General features: G+C 37.0%; 2 protein-coding genes across 2 annotated transcripts; one reads left to right on the forward strand and one right to left on the reverse strand.

Moving 5' to 3' along the window:
• The first annotated feature begins 266 nt into the window (after positions 1-266).
• On the forward strand, positions 267-1320 carry LOC108981286. Its single transcript, XM_018952396.1, has 4 exons — positions 267-354; positions 442-788; positions 885-1073; positions 1180-1320. The coding sequence occupies exons 1-4, from the start codon at positions 267-269 to the stop codon at positions 1318-1320; spliced, it is 765 nt and encodes a 254-aa protein (XP_018807941.1).
• Positions 1321-7800: 6480 nt separating this feature from the next.
• Positions 7801-11512, reverse strand: LOC109017900 (putative wall-associated receptor kinase-like 16). Its single transcript, XM_035691096.1, has 2 exons — positions 10648-11512; positions 7801-9008 (listed from the first exon to the last, which is right to left on the reverse strand). The coding sequence occupies exons 1-2, from the start codon at positions 11510-11512 to the stop codon at positions 7801-7803; spliced, it is 2073 nt and encodes a 690-aa protein (XP_035546989.1).
• Positions 11513-20192: the final 8680 nt, after the last annotated feature.

The raw sequence follows: 20192 nt of genomic DNA on the forward strand, positions 1-20192 counted from the left end.
AACAAAAAGCCATCAGAAAAACTATAAAAAACCACCATCAAGAACAGAGTTTGGCTCTGTTTTCTTCAGAAGCAAAATTACTTCCCACGAAGGTTTCCAGAAATTTTTTTGCTGATTTTAGTGGATCTACCACCAGATACTATAAACCCAAATAAATATTGTAACTTGGACTGAGAACACACTGCCATTAAAGTAGCCTTAAGAAACAGAGGAAAAAGATGGAAACATGTTAACAAACGGGTTTTATGGAGGGAATTTTTCCAACGATGTATTTAGGAGTAACTCTGGTGACAGGCTGGCTTACAGCAAGAAATTTGGAACTGTTGGTGAACAAAATTCAGAACAAGGTGGCAGGTTGGAAATTTAAAACTTTATCTCAGGATGGCCGATTACATTTGATAAAACATGTTTTGTCTTGTATGGCAACTCATCTTTTGGCAGTTCTCAATGTTCCAAAGGTCCTTTTATCCAAGCTTAATTCCATTCTCTCAACATTCTTTTGGGGTGAGTATAATGGTAAATTGAAGCACAAGTGGGTCTCTTGGTCAACTATCTGCAAACCGACCAATGAAGGAGGGTTAGGACTTCGTGACTTCAATGAAATGCAGAGTTCTATGCATAAGAAGCTTGTGTGGCGTCTCCTTACGTTGGATAATCTCTGGACGCAGTTCTTTCGAGCTAAGTATGCGAAGGAAGGCGGCCTGGTCATGGCAGCTTCACGGGCTAATGGCTCACAGTTCTGGAAAGCACTTATGCAGGTGTTCCCAGCGGTCTATGATCACACAAAGGTAAGGGTGAGGGAAGGATAAGTATCTTTTTGGCATGATAGGTGGTTGTCGAGTGGGCCCCTGAGTGTGGACGTCCAAAACATTGTAAATCATAAGGCTTTAGTTAAAGATTTTTGGGTTGGTAATGCTTGGGATGAGAATGCTCTTATTGAAATGATTGGAGAAAACAGAGCTCTTGAGGTGGTACACTCGGTTAAGGCTGGTAAAGAGGGCTCTGATGTTTATATTTGGGAACCGACTCAAAATGGAATTTTCACCACTGCCTCAACATGGGATATTATTCGAGTAAGACGGGTGGAACTCCCTTGGAAGGACTGGTTTTGGCATATAACCTCCTTCCTAAAGGTGGCTCTTTGTGTTTGGAAAGCTTGGTTTCATTACTGACCAGTAGACGCGCGGATCAGTTCTATGGGTGTCCCTCTTGCCTCGCGATGTGATTGTTGTATCAATGGTTGCATTGAGACTTTGGATCATGTGTTATGCACTGGGAAAATTGCTAAGGCAGTCTGGGAACGAGCTGCATCTGCACTAGGTGTTCGCTGCATGACTTTCTCGACTTGGCGTTCTCGAATTTCAGCATGGTTTAGCCATGCAAAACGGGCTTCACAACGGGGTACGCTTGTAGGATTAATTCCAAGTATTATCACTTGGCGATTGTGGTTGCGCAGATGCAAAGCGAGAATGGAGTCGACGTCTGAATCGGATGAGGCCATCTGGCTTACAGTGAAGTTTTGGCTTTACCATATATATGAGAATATGGCTAAGTATAGCAGTCTTTCATCAAGTGATCAAGCTATTCTGTCAGCTATTAATGTGCCCATTAAGCAAGTTGTTAATCGTTCGATATGTACGGTGACATGGTCCAAACCGAGTCCAGGGTGGATGAAACTAAATGTTGATGGGAGCTGTAAGGGAAACTCGGGGACTTGTGGTGGTGGTGGAGTGATTAGAGATCATTTAGGGAATGTTAGAGTCGCATTTTTGGATTATTTTGGGTTTGGTACTAATAATACTGCAGAACTAAGAGCCTTGTCCAGGGGTGTTGAGGTTTGTAAAGAGCATGGTTTTTATCAAGTGGAAATTGAATGTGATTCTGCTATATTAGTGCACTGGTTGACCACAAGCGCATGTAACGTGTGGTATTTGTGGGACTACTGGGAGCAATTACTAGAAGGTCTCAACGGAATGAGGTTCACAATTTCTCATATTTTTCGTGAAGGCAACCAAGTTGCTGATTCACTTGCTCGGGATAGTGAGGCTGGTACCAAGAAAGTATATGGAGAAGGTGACAAATTACCACAGGTTGCAAGAGGAATGGTTAGACTTGAGAAAATAGGCCTCCCTTCATTACGGCTTTAAATTCTGTGTTTTGTTTGAGGGTCGTGGTTTTCATTTTTGCCTGGTGTGGTTTGTTTGAGGGTCTTTAGTTTTTTAGCCTGGTTTTTTTAGATACATGGGATGCTTTTTATTGCTCTTTGTGTAAACCCCATGTGTCACGTCTATTACCATGGTATTCCTCCGCCATAAGTAAGGGTTTTTAATAAAATTGGGAAGGGGCCACTCTTGGACATGTGACCCTGTCTCTTCTTAAAAAAAAAAAATGTTAACAACCATCCAATCTGATGACAGCCAGAATTATATTTATGAGTTTGAACCACAAAATCGAAGAAAAATAACATTAAAAAATATTCAGAATAGGGACAATCTGAGCAAGAAATTCCAACAAGAGCAACTTAAAAAAGAAAAGAAACGCATTAAGTATCTAAATTAGACAGTATCCCCTCACGCTATATAAATATATTTACTGTAATAAAAACCAAATTATATTTTCTGCCAAAAATATCTTCCTACCAAATGTAAATGGAAAAACTAAACGATAATCCAAACAAGTCTGTTATAAGAAAATGGGTTCAACATCATCTAAAACTTATGCCCACGATCTAGATCTCACAAAACCAGTCCAGATCTTATAAGGAGTTTAGGAGACTTTGTGGTTATGGATATTTTTACTCGTCTCCCTTCTAGGTCTTACAAATTCAGATCTAACCCATAAAAACACTACACAAAGATTACTTCATTCAACCATTCACATCAAAATAAATCCAAAATCAACAAAGAGAACAAAAATCCAGTCGCAGAAAGCAAATCAAGACTAGAAAAAATAGCAGATCTAGCAAAAATAACAGCATATAACAGACCCAAATAAATAAATAAATAAAACCCATGTTTAAAAACAAACCCAAAACAAACCCTAATCCTTGCCCACATGCTTATAGATCTAAAATACTGTTAAAAAAATACAGATTTGGAAGTGTAAAGCATGGGTTTCGGGGATATTTTCCAAAGAAGGAAATGCGAGCCTTCGATTTGTCAAGAAGAACTAACCTAGAGACAATATTTCACAACCCAAATCGAAATAATAGCACCAACACAGAGAGAGTATGTGAAATGGAGAAAAACTAACATTGGGTTGTAGAAGTTGACGACGGAGCGAAAAAGTAGAAGACGACGATCATGAGGAACAGATCTTTGATTGGCAAAGGAAGAGCGACATGAGCTAGGGTTTCAATACAAGAGAGAAAGAGAGAGAGAAGAAGACGGCGGAGCCACAAGTGAGAAACTCAAAGAGAGAGAGAGAGAGAGAGGGGGGGTTACGGCCAGAAGATGAAGTCCAGAAGGGTTTCGACCCTTTTGATCCTATGAAATTTTTTTTTAACCAGTACCGGGTTTAAGGATGACTATTGTATTGCCTTGGCCTCCTATATAATGGTTGGCTTAAGAGGCCAAAGCAGTCCAAAATTTAACTCTAATGAGTTTAAGTTTTTTTTATATTTATAAATTTTAATTTATTATTTAAATTATATTATAATTTGGGTCTAAAAAAATATTTTTAGACCAATTTTTTTTTTTTAAACACAATATGGTGCATAGGCGGGGGGCGGGGCTGATTGAATTTTTTTCCCCCGCCCCCGCCTCCCGCACCATGCGGGTATCAGCCCTAATTTGAATTGCTTGGATTATAGAATAAAACATGTTTTTCGAGAATGTAATGCTGTGGCAGATTTCCTTGCCAAGTGGGGAGCTAGTGGCTCTAATATGGAGTGGTCTGGCGATCAATTGCTGCCTATTACTCTCAGAGGTCTTCTTCGTCTGGACAGAGTTGGTCTTCCTTATTTGCGGATCTCCTAGAGTTCTTCCTGGTACTGTTTTCCCGTTTCTGTTTCCATTATCCCTCTATATTACTTGTGAGTGTTTGTTTTGCAGGTAATTTTTTTTTGTCTAGGATTGAAGATTCTTACTACCGCTTTGGCTTCTTGCATTTTTTTCCGCGGACTTTGTTATATTTTTTCTTTTTAGGATGTCTTAGTCATTTTGATATCTGGGTTTGGCCTTTTTTTTATTATATTATTGTAGCCCCCAGGTATCTTGATGTAGCCACGATTTTCTTCCGCCACAAGTGAGGTCTTATCAATAAAATTGGGGTACCGTCCTCTTCCTTAAAAAAAAAAAAAGAGAGTGAAAATCAAGTCCCAAGGAATTTGCACCTATCTAGAGAAGAGGTTGATCCGAAAGTTATTACTGCAGTGAAGAGTTATCGCGAATTGTTAACATTCCATCAGGAGACGACTTCGTGACCATCAGCAGAGTCCTACTCAAGCTAAAACTGCTTTCAAATTGTTTATTTAAGGGATCCTACTGGTTAAGATCCGTAGAGATTCAAATCTAGATATTTTCTAGAGTACTTTCCAGTGCATATTTTGGTGAGAAAATTCCTTAGAGAATTTTCATATTGTTTCTCTCAAAGAGTGTGATCGTGCTCCATGTTGGAGAATTGATTGGTCGAGTTTCAGCTACTGGAGTTCTAAGAGAAAAGCCAATGTTTGAAGATTGTCAGAGGTTCTGGCTACTACTACGGTAGAAGACAAATGAGATATTTCGTTGGTCAAGTGAGGTGTCAATTGACAAAGGTTTTGTAATTGAACTTTACTGGGAATTGATTTTCAAATAATGAAATTGACTTTTTTGGATTTAGCTGTCCTGTAGGATTTTACCTTTAAAGAGTTCTTTAAGGGATTTCCCTTCGATATCAATCTTGGTATTATGCAATTTATTTATTTTATGTTATTGCTTAATTATTAAATAATTGCATGATTGACGACTAACTAATTTGTTGAGTGAAATGGTAGATATTTCTGCTGCATTACGATACATGGGTACTTGGGCAATTTCAAGGGTTACTGAGTATAAAAGTCCCTAAATTTCCTCTCTCACACGCACTCAAATTCTATACTTCTATTTCGACAATGAGAGCAACACGAACATGCAGCTGCTTCAAAGATATGAATTATCAAATACCCCATTGTCTGCCATGAATTCACCTTTCCTCAAACAACCTTGTTGGCAGTCTCCATACATTACTCAACATGTGATCTGCTATAACAGTCTTTCTAAAGCTGCAAGCATTGAAAGTGAAAAGAGCGCTCTGACGATTTCCTGATCAGTGTTATTCAACATGATGTTAGTCTCTTGGTGGCACAAGTGTTTCTCTTGACTCTTCTTGTTTTCATTGTTCTTTCAGAAGCATGCATCAAGATTATTGCCTAAGGAATATTGTGAACAGTTCAGCATCATCCCACATGCACTTTCCGCTGTAGATCAACACCACTTCCAAGTCAATATTGGAGGACTTTCTTTCTTTTTTCTTCTTTTCTAATCAAGCTTGTATTAAAACTAAATAGGATTACTACAAGTTAATTTACTAAATTAAAGAATATGTACTTGTAAGAGTACTTATGCATTGCATATTAATTAATGTAACTTTGTTGTCAACATAATAATTGGTGACATGAATTTAGGATTAAGTACTCAATGAATTGGTGGTAGGGTCGAAAATTCGTGATTGCTTCATATAAAAATATATATGCAATATCCCAACAGAGTAGCACAATTATATATATATATATATATATATATATATATATAATTGTGCTAATTCATATTCATGCATATTATATATGCTTGTTTGGTATAAAATTATATGAATTTTCCTTTCAAACTTCGCTACCCATATATCAGCTTTATATTCCTCCCATCAGCTTTTATTTGCAGCAATAATCTTATAATGATTATCATCATGATCGCGGTGATGATCATGAAATTGGCTTGAGCCATCATAATTGACAATATATATAGGTTAATTATTTAGGTTGCTGATTTTTAAATTTTTTGTTTTTGTGCATAATTAATTCAGCATTAAAAATATGTACGTAACATCGTCCAAGTCATTAATTAGCAAATACTGATGTACTAATTCAACATTATAAATATTGTAATCTTTAATAGTTCAATGTTTTGGTATAAGTACTACTGTCCCCATACTTCAGCTCCATCTCTCAATTAATATTTACGAGATTATTGATAACGAATATATATATATATATATATATATGCTTCATGTAATAATCAGAAGGGTTTATGTCCATGGTCTTTAATTACATGATGTTAAGCATTGATTGGATCAAAAGATTGAAAAAGTCTGATTATTTATAGCTTCCCTCTGATCACTTTAATTACAGAAACCTCCCAGCTAATTCCTCAGATATTGGGAAGGTCTAATCGCGATCTGAAAAACTTTAAACTGTAAGAAAGTCAGTTTTAGAATTGCACTAATCAGAAGGAAGTCTGCAGAGTTTCACAAACTAGTCCTTATGTCAATCTAATTTCGTACGATGAACAGATTCGCACCCCTGTAGATTTATTTCACTTTTGCAGCAGATATATTTGAGAGTTGAGAGTTGCATTCATAACAGAAAACTTTGTAGAGGACGATTTCATCAGGATATACTTTAATTGTACGTATTATCCATTTCAGAGGCTTTTTTCGCATGATGCCAACTGCCACTATATATGGTGATGAACTGATTAATTTTTTTTAAGGTAATTGTGGGGAAGGGGGATTTGATTTCAGAGGCTTTTTTCGCATGATGCCAACTGCCACTATATTTGCAAATCCTGTAAGGTATTTGGGCATTCAACCAACTTTTAAGTGCAGATTGAGCGTGTGATCAAGACTATTTTAAGTCTTTTTTTTTTTTTTCATCTTATTCCCTTAGAATGTGAAGAATATGCTCTAAGATTTATCCATAGCTTGCACGTAGTCTTAGGCTATGTTTGGGTAGTGGAGTGACTATTATTCAGTATATATTTTATCATTACTTTTTTACCACTTTCTTATTACTATTCACAGATTTAATATGAGATTATCTCACTACGTATACCCAAATGCAGTCTTAATGTTATGGAATTTTAGTAGAAAGTGTTTAAAGACCTAGAGTACTTTTTGCTCCAAGTTTTCATCAAAGCTTGTACTTTTGTATCATCTTGAAAAGGATTAGGCTAGCTGAATATGTATGTGTGTGTGTGTGTGTGGGAGCTAGTTCTTATGGGCATTAATTTGAACTTAAATTCTACTTAAAATCTATAGGATTATCTGTTTCAGATTCGTTGTGTTTTGCATTTTTTTTTTTTTGGACTAATATGGTGAAATAAATCCTTTGGACAGAGTTACATGAGAAATTCCATGACTGAACAAAAAACATTATGTCAACTAAGCATTCCATGCAAGCAGTAGAAGCAGTACGTCTTTGTTTATTTATTTATCAAGACAACTTGAAGCATGCAGTATGTCGATCAAGTATAAATTACTGAAGATATGTTCGCAGAGCATTATGAAAATATATAGCAGTTCAGCAACTTATAATATTACAACTGTAGGAACATAAAAACAAGAAGGCAATGTCATACGAGAAAGATTACTGAAACACACAAAAAAAACACAGGAAAAACAAGCACTCACTGCAAAGTCGCTAACCACACTACATAACAACTACAAATTAAAGGATGCGTCGTACCCATATAAGGGAATGCACATACAGAATAAAAGCAGGAAATTGCATACATGCATGAGAAGAAAATGACATCAACATCCGTATATATTAGCATGATAAAACATTCATCTTCCATCTCCCAAGGGGTATGTTGCATGGTCATTCATGCTATGATGATATCCAATAGTTATAGTACTGCTATTTTCCAGAGGGGGGGGGTAAGCCCTGCATGTCTCACCAAGCAAGTGTTCGACCTCTTCCGAATTTGCTTCCAAGTTAACCCAGGGATGCTTTTGCATCTTTCTTATTCCTTCTACTTCCATTGCTACTTCCTTCATTGTAGGCCTCTCCTCCCCTTTTACTGCTAAGCAGCTCCTTGCAAGCTCCACAAACTGTTGGATCTGCTCCTTATTTCCTTCTGCAACTATGTGATTTTCAAGAATTTCAAACAATCTTTCCTCTTTCATGGAAGAAATGAAATACATGGCTAGACTTCTTTGCTCCTCGGTCCTAGCAAATGAAAGTGCCTCCTTTCCTGTAAGTAGTTCCACGAGCACCACTCCAAAGCTATAGACATCACTTTTCTCTGTCAATTGGTTTGTTTGTAAGTATTCAGGATCCAAGTATCCAAGAGTTCCCTGCACCACAGTGGCTAGTTGCGTTTGATCTCTTGGAACCAATCTTGAAGTTCCAAAGTCAGAGACTTTTGCATTGAAATCATCATCAAGCAATATATTTGTTGATTTTACATCCCGGTGAATTATAGGTATTGAGGCTGCAGAGTGTAGATACCATAGTGCCTCAGCTGTTTCTGCAGCTATCCTCAAGCGGGTTTCCCATGGAAATGTGGATGCATTGCTTTCCTGATGAATGTGCTTAAAAAGGGTACCGTTTGGGACAAATTCATAGACAAGCAATGGAACTTGTGTCTCTAAACAACATCCCAAGAGTTTGACAATGTGCCTATGATTAATTTGGGAGAGCACAACAACCTCGTTGATGAATTGCTCAATTTGGTTTTCATCCTCTATCTTGGACTTCTTGATGGCAACAATCTTATTATCTGGTAAAAAACCTTTGTAAACCGTACCAAAACCTCCTCGGCCAATTATCCTGCTCTCATCATAGTTTTTGGTAGCCTTCTGCAACTGTTCAACGGTAAAGATTTTGAGTGTTTCTGTAGATCCTTCTTGTTTGCCGAGTCGTTGTTCTAAAATCAAGCCTCCATTCTGTTGAAAGAACTTTTCTCTGAGCTTCATTATCTTTCTTTTCTTGTATACGAAGTACATCCAAGAGGTAAACACAAGCATACAAATAAAGCTTACTCCAGCACCTGCAATATTTGAAATGCCGATTAAAGCCATTATTCATTTGAAGTACGATGCCACTTACCAAAATTAAGGGTAGCAGCTAAGAATTTGTTGTGGTTATTGCTCGGTTAATGATCATCATCCTGAAGCTAGCGATTAAACCAAATTAAGAAAAATAACAAATATCATGATGATCTAAAGAAAAAAAAAACTTTATTACCTCCCAAATTCTCCCCTCAAATGTAAAGCTAGTAGTGCTTCCACCTTTTTTTTGTCAAACATTTTTTAAAAATATTTAAACATTTAAAAAAAATATACAAATTCCACTTAATTTCTTAACCATTAAAAAAAATAAAATACATTATAGAGCACATGATATGAGGGTACTTGGGGAGGCATTCAAGCATTTTCCTATATTAATCATTATGCTTATTTTCAATGTGCTTCAAATAGTTACAGATTAAGCAAAAAGAATAACAAATAATTCTCAATCATTTTTAAGTCACATAAAAAAATTGAAGTAATATATTTAATTAGATGGAAAATAAGATATAAATTTTAAATTATTTATGTAATTAAAAACTACCTTCATTTTTTAATTTTGAAAAAGAAAATCCTAGTCATGTTCAAGCTTAATAGTACGCAAAGCTGGTCATTGGATATATATCATAGTCGACCGATCTCATTCATTTGGAAAGAATGAGTACTCATGATGAATTATATATCTAGCCGGCTACTTTGACATTTCTACAGACAAATCTGAGGTGGGTCGTCAATTAATTATAAGTGTATATATATATATATATATATATATATATAAAATTTGTAATAAATATATATATAACACATACCCCAATGCATTAAGAGAGAGAAAAAAGGAGGAAACTTTATTGATAAAAATAATAGAGTAATGTTATGTACAGTCGTAAAATGTTTAAACGACGTGTAGTCGTTTTGAAAAATAATAGAGTCTACTATTAAAGAATTTAATTTTTTTTCATGCAGATCTCATATTTATTCATTTTTTTCAAAGCGACTGTACGGCGCTTGCATTCTCACAACTACAAGTATTATTTTTCAAAATAATAATCCTTGTTCCAAACTACACTAATATTTAACCGAATATATATATATATATATATATATATGTATGTATGTACGTATATTTCAAAATCAACTGCAAATTTGATAAGCAATTAAGTTAATTAATTTTGGCAACCCAAGAGTAAGTAGTTAGATGTAGATAAATCGTAACGTACACGAGTGAGGATTAGAAGGTAAAATATACATACCAATGGCAATCTGAATAATTAGTAAGAAATCCGCAGCACAGCCTTCAGCATCTTTTGTTCCGTCCCCATGGTACCACTTGGGGCAACGACATTTAAAGCTGCCTTCTGTGTTGACACAGCCTTTCGCTCTACTGCAGTTATGTCTAATAGTTGGATGATTACATTCGTCAATGTCTGCGCGCGAGTCAAGTGATCATCATGATCAAGTTATGACATCATATATCGATCGAAACGATTGAATGGGAAAATATTAAGTGAAATCAATCAAAGTTCCTTTATGTTTATCTTTCGGGATCGAAGCTTTATATATACGTACATATATTCATACATATATATATATATTGATCTTGTATGTATATATATAAAATACCTTGGCAACCATCACGGAGGTAGGGGTTCCCTTGGTAACCCGGCTTACACTTGCACTGGTACCCCGACCTTGTTTCTGGGTCATAGCATTTACTTTTCTGATCGGCCTCATGACACGCGAAATCCGGTTTACTTCGAGCTTCTTCACATGTCTCGCTTCCAATTGCCCAATCAAGCACCATTGGACGCCTTTCCTGTTCCCGTTTCTGAAGGTAATCCGTAGAGAAGTTGAACTTTCCTTTTTCGACGATAAAAGCATAGCTGCAAGGATTGAAGTTCCATACGTTTGTGTGATTTTTAAAGCTGGACACACTAACATTATAATTTCCCAAGCCATCTGGAAACTCTACGTTGCAACACCCAACGCCAGAGCAAGACCCGTTGACCGCTGTGCTTAGGTCATTACATCGAGATCTGCACCCTGTCGAGTATATTTTTTCATTTTTCTTCCATCGAATAATGCCCGTAGTGTCACAGCCAAGAACAGTGAACTGATTTTTGGTTGTAGAAATGGTGAACTTGCCTGCCCGAAACCGGGTTGAATTATTGAATTCAATGGAACCCGACTCATTGTAACAGTCTCGGGCTTCAAGTGCCATGACATGCATTTCATGAGCCTCAATGGATATGTTTGTAACACGGACGTTGACCCCTATAATTGCATCATCTTCATCACAACTGATATTGAACATCTTGTCCAAGTAACATCCTTCCCTCAAGCCAAATGGATATGGAATTTCTACACCCCCACAAGAGTTGTCGCAGCCAGGCTTAGCTTGAGCTGCCGATGCTGCCACCATCGCAAGCAATATCACTCCAATGAATGAGATTAATTGCAAAAGCTTCGAGATCAGTAGTACTCCCATGGCCAGAACCTATAGAGTTTTTCAATAAGATATATAAATGTAATTCTAATGCGTTCACAAGTGCTTAATTGGAGTCTCCTCCTAGAAACAGTCTCTTCTTTAATAGGCATATGGGATGAAGACCAGTACTTAAGGAAAAGTTTAAGGTTGTGTTTCAGTAAAGAAGTAATTTTAAATATTCTGTGAATAGTTACGAAAAATTAATAATAAAATATTAAATAATAGTGAATAATAATGAAAAATAATTAATCCACTGTAGATCGAACATGGCACACGTAGGGACAGAACTAGAAAATCTAGTTTTGAGGGTCAAAGGCCCTTAAGAATAGGTTTGGAGAGTAAGATAGATTTTTTTAATTTTAGATAAAAATTTAAAATGTTATTGTTTTGAGTTTTAAAAAAATTAAATTGAAATTTAAAAGAATTGAATTGTTTATAATATTTTATGTGAGAATTTAAAAAAATTATAATAATAACATGAGATGAAATAAAATTTTAATTCCTGTACAATTATACCTCAAACTTACTCTAAGGGTACATTTGGATATCAAATTAAATTCAATTTATTTGAACTCATCATTATAATTTTTTTAAATTTTAACATAAAATATAATAAATAATTCAACTTTTAAAATTTTAAAATAATATTCTAACATCTTATCTCAACTCAATTTAACTTACGTCAATTCACTAAATTTTTGCGAGAGAAGTTTCCCCGCTCCAAGCCTGTCAGTAGGACCGACCCTGGCCACGCGTTTGGGTTTGGTACGTACGTACTAGTTTACTAGTTTATTCAAAAGACTTTTTGAGATAATTAAGACAAAAAAAAATTTTCCCAAAATAATTTTGGAGAAGAAATTAAAACCTTTTGACCGAAATTTAATTTTGTTAAGAATTTTCATACCGAAATTTCCATACCTAAAATTTGAAACTGTGATTGAGATTCCGCCATTGTTATAACAGAATCTAGAAACCAGCTCAAATTCGTATGTACCTCTTGGGAAGTCATTGACTACTTCAATATCCCAATTTTTTATCTTAGCCCTTCTCTTTTCTTGCTTGATAATTTTCTTATATAAGCAGGCTGACCAGTTCAACGTCTCCGACTTTTCTCAAGTCAATGAAGGACGCCGTACGTCGTTAATTGGTTGGTTCAGATGAAAAAAATACAATGTTACGGGTTGAGCAGTAATGGCTCTCACAAAGTCACATCTCGACATTCAATGATATTACTCGTGGCATTGCCCATAAGCTTGGGCTGCTAGGAAATATGTTTTGAGAAAATTAAGAACTTTTCAGCAATATTGGAGGAGTAGTACAGCTTTATCTTTTGTTTTTATTAATTTTCTTCGATCTTTTTCTAGTGATCAAGCTTGTATTAAAACTTAATATGATTACTACAAGTTTATATATAGGTTTATGGAACTATGATGATCCTCACCTATCTATGACCATAATTAATCAATTGGTGACGATTAATAAGTACCATAATCGAAGATGCCCATGAGTAGTAGTAGGTTGAAGATAATTTGGAAATTAAATCTGGGTGGCTTAATTATTGTAACAGTTACGCATTGCATTTTAATTAATGTAACTAATTTGGTCATGTCAACATATTAACTCGTGACATGAATTTAGGATTAAGTAGTACTCAATTAATTGGTGGTAGCTAGGTTCCAAAATTATTCGTGATTGCTTCATATAAAAATATCCATGCAATATTCCAACACTAGTGTACTACATATTATATAATTGTACGTGTTAATTGCTTCATCATGCATAGGCCTCCAACCCGTTCAGGGGATTTGAGCCCGAACTGACCCGCACATCTGTGTTTGGCAACGACGGGATTCTCGGGTCAACCCCTTTTTTTTTGGGTATGGGCGTGTACTTAAAGATGGAAATGAACTCTTTGTGACTAATTAATTATTACATGCACCCAGTATGCATAAAATTAATAAATCATCTTACAATTTACTTAAAATTCATGCGTTCAATGAATAATGTATAGTCTCAAATTAAGAAATGTCTGGAAAGGAAAGATATCAGTTAATTAGTTTAAACCTGAAGCTAACCGTGAAAAAAAGGACAAAACGGAGAGGATGATGGATCATTCTTATATATTTATATAATATAAGGAATTGATTCAGGATTTTTTCTCCTCCTTTTTTTGTTTTTTTTTCCTTTTTTCACTGATCTTCTGCTGTAGTTTAATCATACAACTGCAAATAAAAACAGTAAAAAATTCAGCGAAATGAATGAAAGTATGAAACAATAAAATGCAAAGAATGAAAATACAAAAACTAAGAAAGACCAATTGACTAAAACTAAGCCATGTTGCCTGACCGAAATGCAACTGTGCTCAGAAAATCAAACTTGTAAAAGAAAAAGGAAAATGTAAGGTTGTCTTAATCTAATAACAGCTATCAATGCTTTCCTTTATGCAAGATTATTATGATAAAAGAAAGAAAAAAAAATTATATTTAAAGAAAAAAATGCAAACCACCAAATAACTGTGAACCACACTAAAACCAGTAATATCAGGATCAGGACCAAACAATCTCCCCCATGAAATCAAGAACAAGAACTCTGAAAACATTAAGTAAACCCCTTAAAACCTACAATCTATTCTCACCCTACTTGCCAAAAAAAAAACCAAGAATTGTGTTGTAAAAGAGTATACACACACACATGACCCAACTCCACTTGACAATATATTTTGATCATGCTTTATTTCAAAACTTCACCCTCTTCCATGAAGAATCCTACTTACATGTGTCAATACGAAACCTCTGTAGTTTCAAAGCTTGTAGTACAATCAAGATCTTGAGTTGGCATGCATGATTTAATAATCTTGTCTAGATCATGGAAACAGCTACCGTTTAATTTTCATATACTATTTGAGTGTTGAAGTACCAAATACAGAATAGGGTCAAGACAAAGCTGGGTTCAAAATTCTAAATCCATATCTACAACATCAATTCATAATCCTACAAAATGAAACTGAACCAAACAATGTTGTCAAAGAAATGGTAAGAGAGACCTTGACACCTTGTGATGGGACGATTAGGCTTGCCTTTGATTCCTCGGATATTTATGTAACACTTCACACACACTGATAGGGAATTAAATGGAGTTTCTCACTTAGAGGGTGAGAGCCTCCAGATTCATACGACATGAAGAAGATGAGAGAATTGAGGAAAATCACTTAATAGTGCTTTTTGCATAAAAACTGAATATTCTATGTGTTTGCCTATACATACAATAGAGGCCTTAACAGAAAATGAGATGATGACAACTAATAAAGGATATAACAGACAGTACAATTGTCAATGCCAGTAAAGTTGTAAACTAATGATAAAGGACTTAAGAGAAATTTCCGCTACATATGTGAGACTGGTTTTTCTGCTTCCACCTGTGAGCTTCATCTGCATCCCCCTTGCAGGATCCAACGGCTACGAACCCACTGCACTTCACTAACCCTTTTGACCAAAATGCTTCAGACTAGACTTCTTCTTGCCTTCATTATGTTCCTTCTCGAGGCCTCCCCAAAGACTCTGCCTTTCCTCCTCCTAGTCCCGTCGCTTGTGACAAATCCCCATCGTTAGAACACCTTGCCTACAAGGTGGGGATACTGGGTTTTCAACACTCGTTTAGTCTCCCAAGTAGCATCTTCTAGTCCTTGCCCTTGCCATCGTTTCAGTACCTCTGTGCACGGCTTGTGGTTCCTCTTCACCATGTGACGGGCTATAGCTTCCTCGGGCTCTGGCTTTAAGACTCCTGCGGTGTCGATGGGTGGTAAGGTAGCAAAAGGAGTGACCTTTGCCCCAATTTTTTTTCTTTAATTGTGATACGTGAAAAGTAGCATGGATCTTGTCTGGAGGAGGTAGATCTAAACGATAGGCCACTGAACCAGTCCACTCCAACACTTGAAAGGGACCATAGTACCTCGGAGCTAGCTTGAGGTCCCTCCTTTGTGACACCAACGTCTGCCTATAGGGTTGTAGGCGAAGATATACCCATTCCCCGATGATAAACTATCTCGCTGATCTCTTCAAATCTGCATATTTTTTCATTCGCTCTTGGGCTCAATGTAAGTTTAGTTTGAGAGTTTTCATCATCTATTCCCTAGTTTTTAATTCCTCGTCAACCAACTCACTGCTTGTTGTCCCAGTTATGTAGCTCCTGACGTGAGGTGAGGGGCACCCATAAAGGGCCTCAAATGGAGACAACTTCGTGGAGGAGTGCACGTTGGTGTTGTATCACCATTCAGCTAAGGAAACCCATTTGGACCAGTTCCTTGGCTAATCTCTAGCAAAGTAGCCTAGCAAATTCTCTAAACTCTTGTTTACTGTGTTTGATTGGCCTTCGGATTGTGGGTGGTAGGTTGTTGAGAAAACCATTTGTACTCTCTGTAACATAAATAATTCATGCCAGAAGTGACTAGTAAAAGTTAAGTCTCGGTCTGAAACAATGTTCAGGGTACGCTGTGTAGCTTAAATATGTGTTTGAGGAAGACTTGGGCTATATGTTTAGTTGTGTATGGGTGGGAGATGGGTGTGAAATGGCTGAATTTGATGAGTCGATCCACCACAACCCATAGGCTATTATATGCTTGTGAAGTGGGGAGGCCCTTAATGAAATCCATGGTTATGTGTAACTATGGTTGGGATGGCACAGGTAGGGGTTGTAGGAGTCTAGCAGGGTAATTGTTTTCATGTTTCACTCTCTGGCAAACATCAGATTCCCTAATGAACCTCTTTACATCTGCCTTGAGTCCCACCAGAAAAACTCTCTTTGAGCCCTATGCATGGTTTTATCATAACCTGCATGACCTCCCAAAGCATTGCCATGCACCAATTCTAACAGTTTAGTCTTGAAAGGCTCATAATCTGGTACATATATTTGGCCTTTGTACAACAACAGGCCATCTCTATAAATATAGTGAGATGGTAGGGGCTTGGAAATTAGTTCCTAAAACTATAGGTCCTTTTCACAGGCCATCTTCAACTCAATCAACCAATCTACTGTCTGAAAAGAGAGTAAATAGAGAAGAGTTTCCACTGGTTCTGTTTTCCTGGAAAGTGCATCAGTCACGTGGTTCTTCTTTCCCCTTTTGTATTCAACAATAAGGTTGTAGCCCAATAGTTTAGTAACCATTTTTGTTGCATAGGGGTGCCAACTTTTTGGTTTAGTAGATATTTTAGGCTTTCTTGGTCAATCTTGACGGTAAAGGACTGACCTAATAGGTAAGGACGCCGCTTGTGCACTGCTAAAATAAGAGAAAACAACTCATTCTCATATGTAGAGTTGTAATGCCTTTTCCTTCAATTTTTGACTGAAATAAGTGATAGGTCTGCCCCTTGCATAAGTACTGCCCCCACTGCTCCATCTGAGACATCACACTCGATGGTGAAAGGTTGGGAAAAATCTGGTAAGGCCAACACAGGTGGCTGTGTAACTACTGCCTTTAGTTTTTCAAAGACCTCTCGTGCCTCACTTGTCCATTCAAAAAAAATTTTTCACAGTGTCTGAGTTAGAGGTGTTGTTATTCCCTCATATCCACGAATAAACCTCCAGTAATACCTTCTGAGGCCCAAAAACCCTCTCAGCCCCTTAACTAAATTTGGGAGTGGCCATTACAGCATGGCCTTCAATTTATCAGGGTTTGCCCGAACCCTTTGATTTGATATTAGGTGTCCCAAATAAGTGATTGCACTATAACCAAACCGACACTTCGATAGTTTTGAAAATAGTTGTTGTTGCCGCAGGGTCTCCAAGGTCACTTTTAAGTGTTCCACATGCTCCACCTTACTCTTGTTGTATATTAATATATCATAAAAAAACACCAATATAAGTTTTCGGAGAAAAGGTTTAAACACCTGGTTCATGAGGCTTTGAAAGGCTGAGGGGGCGTTAGTTACCACTAAAAATTCATAATGCTCCTCGTGTGTTCGGAATGCTGTTTTGGGCACATCCTTGGGTCTTACACGAATCTGGTGGTATCCAGAACACAGGTCCAGCTTAGAAAAAATTTTAGACCCATGTAGTTCATCCATAAGTTGCTCTACCATAGGAATAGGAAACTTATATTTAATCATGACCTGACTTAATGCCTTGTAGTTGACACACATGTGCCATGTACCATCCGCTTTTCTGATTAGCAACACCGGGGGGGAGAAAGAACTTTGACTCGGTCGGATTGCCCCCGAGTTTAGTATCTCCTTCACCATCTTCTCAATTTCATCCTTTTGAAAATAAGGATAGCGGTAAGGACAGACTGAAACTAGACCTGTTTGGGGGCAATAGTGTAATTGCATGATCATGTGTCCTAGGAGGAGGTAACCCTTTAGGTACAACAAAAAATCAGAATAGGCTTGGATCAACTCATGTACCAGCCCCATTTCTTGTGGTGGCTCATCATTTTCTAGTTCATGTAATAATTGTAACAACACCCCCCGGGTTTCCAACTTGTGCTTCTTGTTCCTAGCCCCTTCCTCAATAAGATTAGAGGCTGCCAAACCTTTAATTTCCACCGCCTAGTTGAGGTGGTTGAACTTCATTGTGAGGTTCTCAAACTTCCATAGGATAGAACCTAATCCCCTCAACCATTAGATGCCTAGCACCATGTCGCAACCCGCCAACACCAAAACACGCATGTTGTCAACAAAGTTGATTCCCTGAATATTAAATTTGGTTTGCACACTTTCCCCTTCACTTAGGAGCTGTTTACCACAAGCCACCCTAACCTTCACCCTTTTATCATGGTTAATAGGTAGCTGGCCCTTACGCACTACAACAGGATCAAGAAAATTGTGTGTGGAACCTGTATCAATTAAAATGATAGTCCACTATGACCCCACCTTCCCTTTGACCCTTATAGTTTTTGGGTTAAGGGAGCTCGTGACTACATGCAATGATATCTCCAGATTAGATTCTACAGTAGAGAGGTCTCAGGCAGCAACTGACTATTCTAATTTTGGTTTTTCCCCCATGTCATTCTTACCACTATCTTCCCATACCTCAAGGATATATAACTTCGGTTTTTGACACTTGGCTCGGACCCCACTTGGAGTGGCAATAATAGCACCATCCTCTATCACGTCTATCTTTCATTTGTGCTTGATTGATTTTCTAGACTGGTATTGAAGGCTTAACAACCCCTTTGGGTGGTTCAAAATGCATGGAGCGAGTGTTTTAAGAAGTCTAGGTTCATTGGAGGATAATATAGGGGTACGGTGATACTTTCTATCTAGGGCCACATTTTTCTCTTACAACCTTGCAAGGCTATAGGCAGCTGTGAGATTAGGGGGGTTAAACATCCAAATCGGTACCCGAATCTCGTCTTTAAGGCCACTGAGAAAGCAAGTCAGTTTCAAAGCTTCTGTCAATCCTCTAAGTCGATTGGACAAGTTTTGTTATAATTTAGTTAGTGATTCCATGGGATCATCGTAGGCACTAGGGCCAAAGCGCACTGACAAAGCACAAATGAATGAATCCCAACCTGTGAAAGCACCCATTTCCTCCATATTTTGGAACCACACTAATGCTTGCCCTTCCATATTGGAATGATGCCAATCTTAACTTATGCTGGGTTAAGGTATTATAGAATTTTAAAAAATGGTTTACCTTATAAATCCATCCGTTAGGATATTCCCCTTGAAATGATGGAAACTTCACTCAGACTGATCGTGGAACTACATCTCCAAAAGCTTCCTTACGATTTTCTTGGTGCTGGTGAATGATTGAAGATGATTCGGGTTCGTCATTGTATTGCCTGTGCGATTTCTTTTACAGCTCCATTGTCAATGCTGCTAGCTAATTGCTGACCTCCCTGCGTAAGGCAGTCATTTCCGTTTCAAGTGTTTTGAATTGAGACTCTAAGCACTTCTTCAGATTGGACAGCTCAGAATCAAGGGCACGATGTTGGGCATCTGTATTCTTCTTCAGGGCATTAAGCCCTTCCTATATTTTTATTTTTCATTCAATCTTGAAAGTCGAAATTAAAATAGTATGTATTTTGTAGGTTTTTTTATTTTATTAGAGACTATAAGGTATCGATTTTGTTGTATTCATATAGTTTGAGACTATTAAGAATTTCTTTATACTGTTTTCCTTTTTAAATTAGAAGGGATTCGAAGCCTAACATTGAGGTTCATAGTCACATTTTCTAATTTATTGTGAAAACCCTTGATGGTGAAATGCAAATCTCAAACTCCGTAGCTATGGTTGGCAAAATCTTCGATGCTAATAAAGGCCAAAAGATTTGTTGCATGCAGTAGTGAAAACGGTCTCTATGTGGTGCCCTTGGCCCTCACTTGTGATTTGGCAGCAGCAACAATGCCAGGAAGTTGGCCTCTCAGGTCATACACCCCTCGCACAATATGAGAATAAAGTGTGTGCTTACATGCTCAATAAATGTGTATCGTTAATTTGTAGCTGAAAAATAAAAAAGGTAGTCATAAAAAAATCTAACTACCAATACCAACAAATTCAAGTTCATTACAATCCAAATATCCATAAGTCACAAGTCTTCAAATCAAATAGTAAAGAATATTACAGTCATCCAATAATTACAAAAAGCCAAAAAACAACACTCAATTACAAAAGGGGAAAACCCTGATTTTCACTCTTCTTGCAGAGCTAGACCTCTATACTTGTACCCATAACCAAACCTATC

Source organism: Juglans regia, chromosome 6 (assembly GCF_001411555.2).
Source record: "Juglans regia cultivar Chandler chromosome 6, Walnut 2.0, whole genome shotgun sequence".
NCBI classification, from domain to species: Eukaryota; Viridiplantae; Streptophyta; class Magnoliopsida; order Fagales; family Juglandaceae; genus Juglans; species Juglans regia.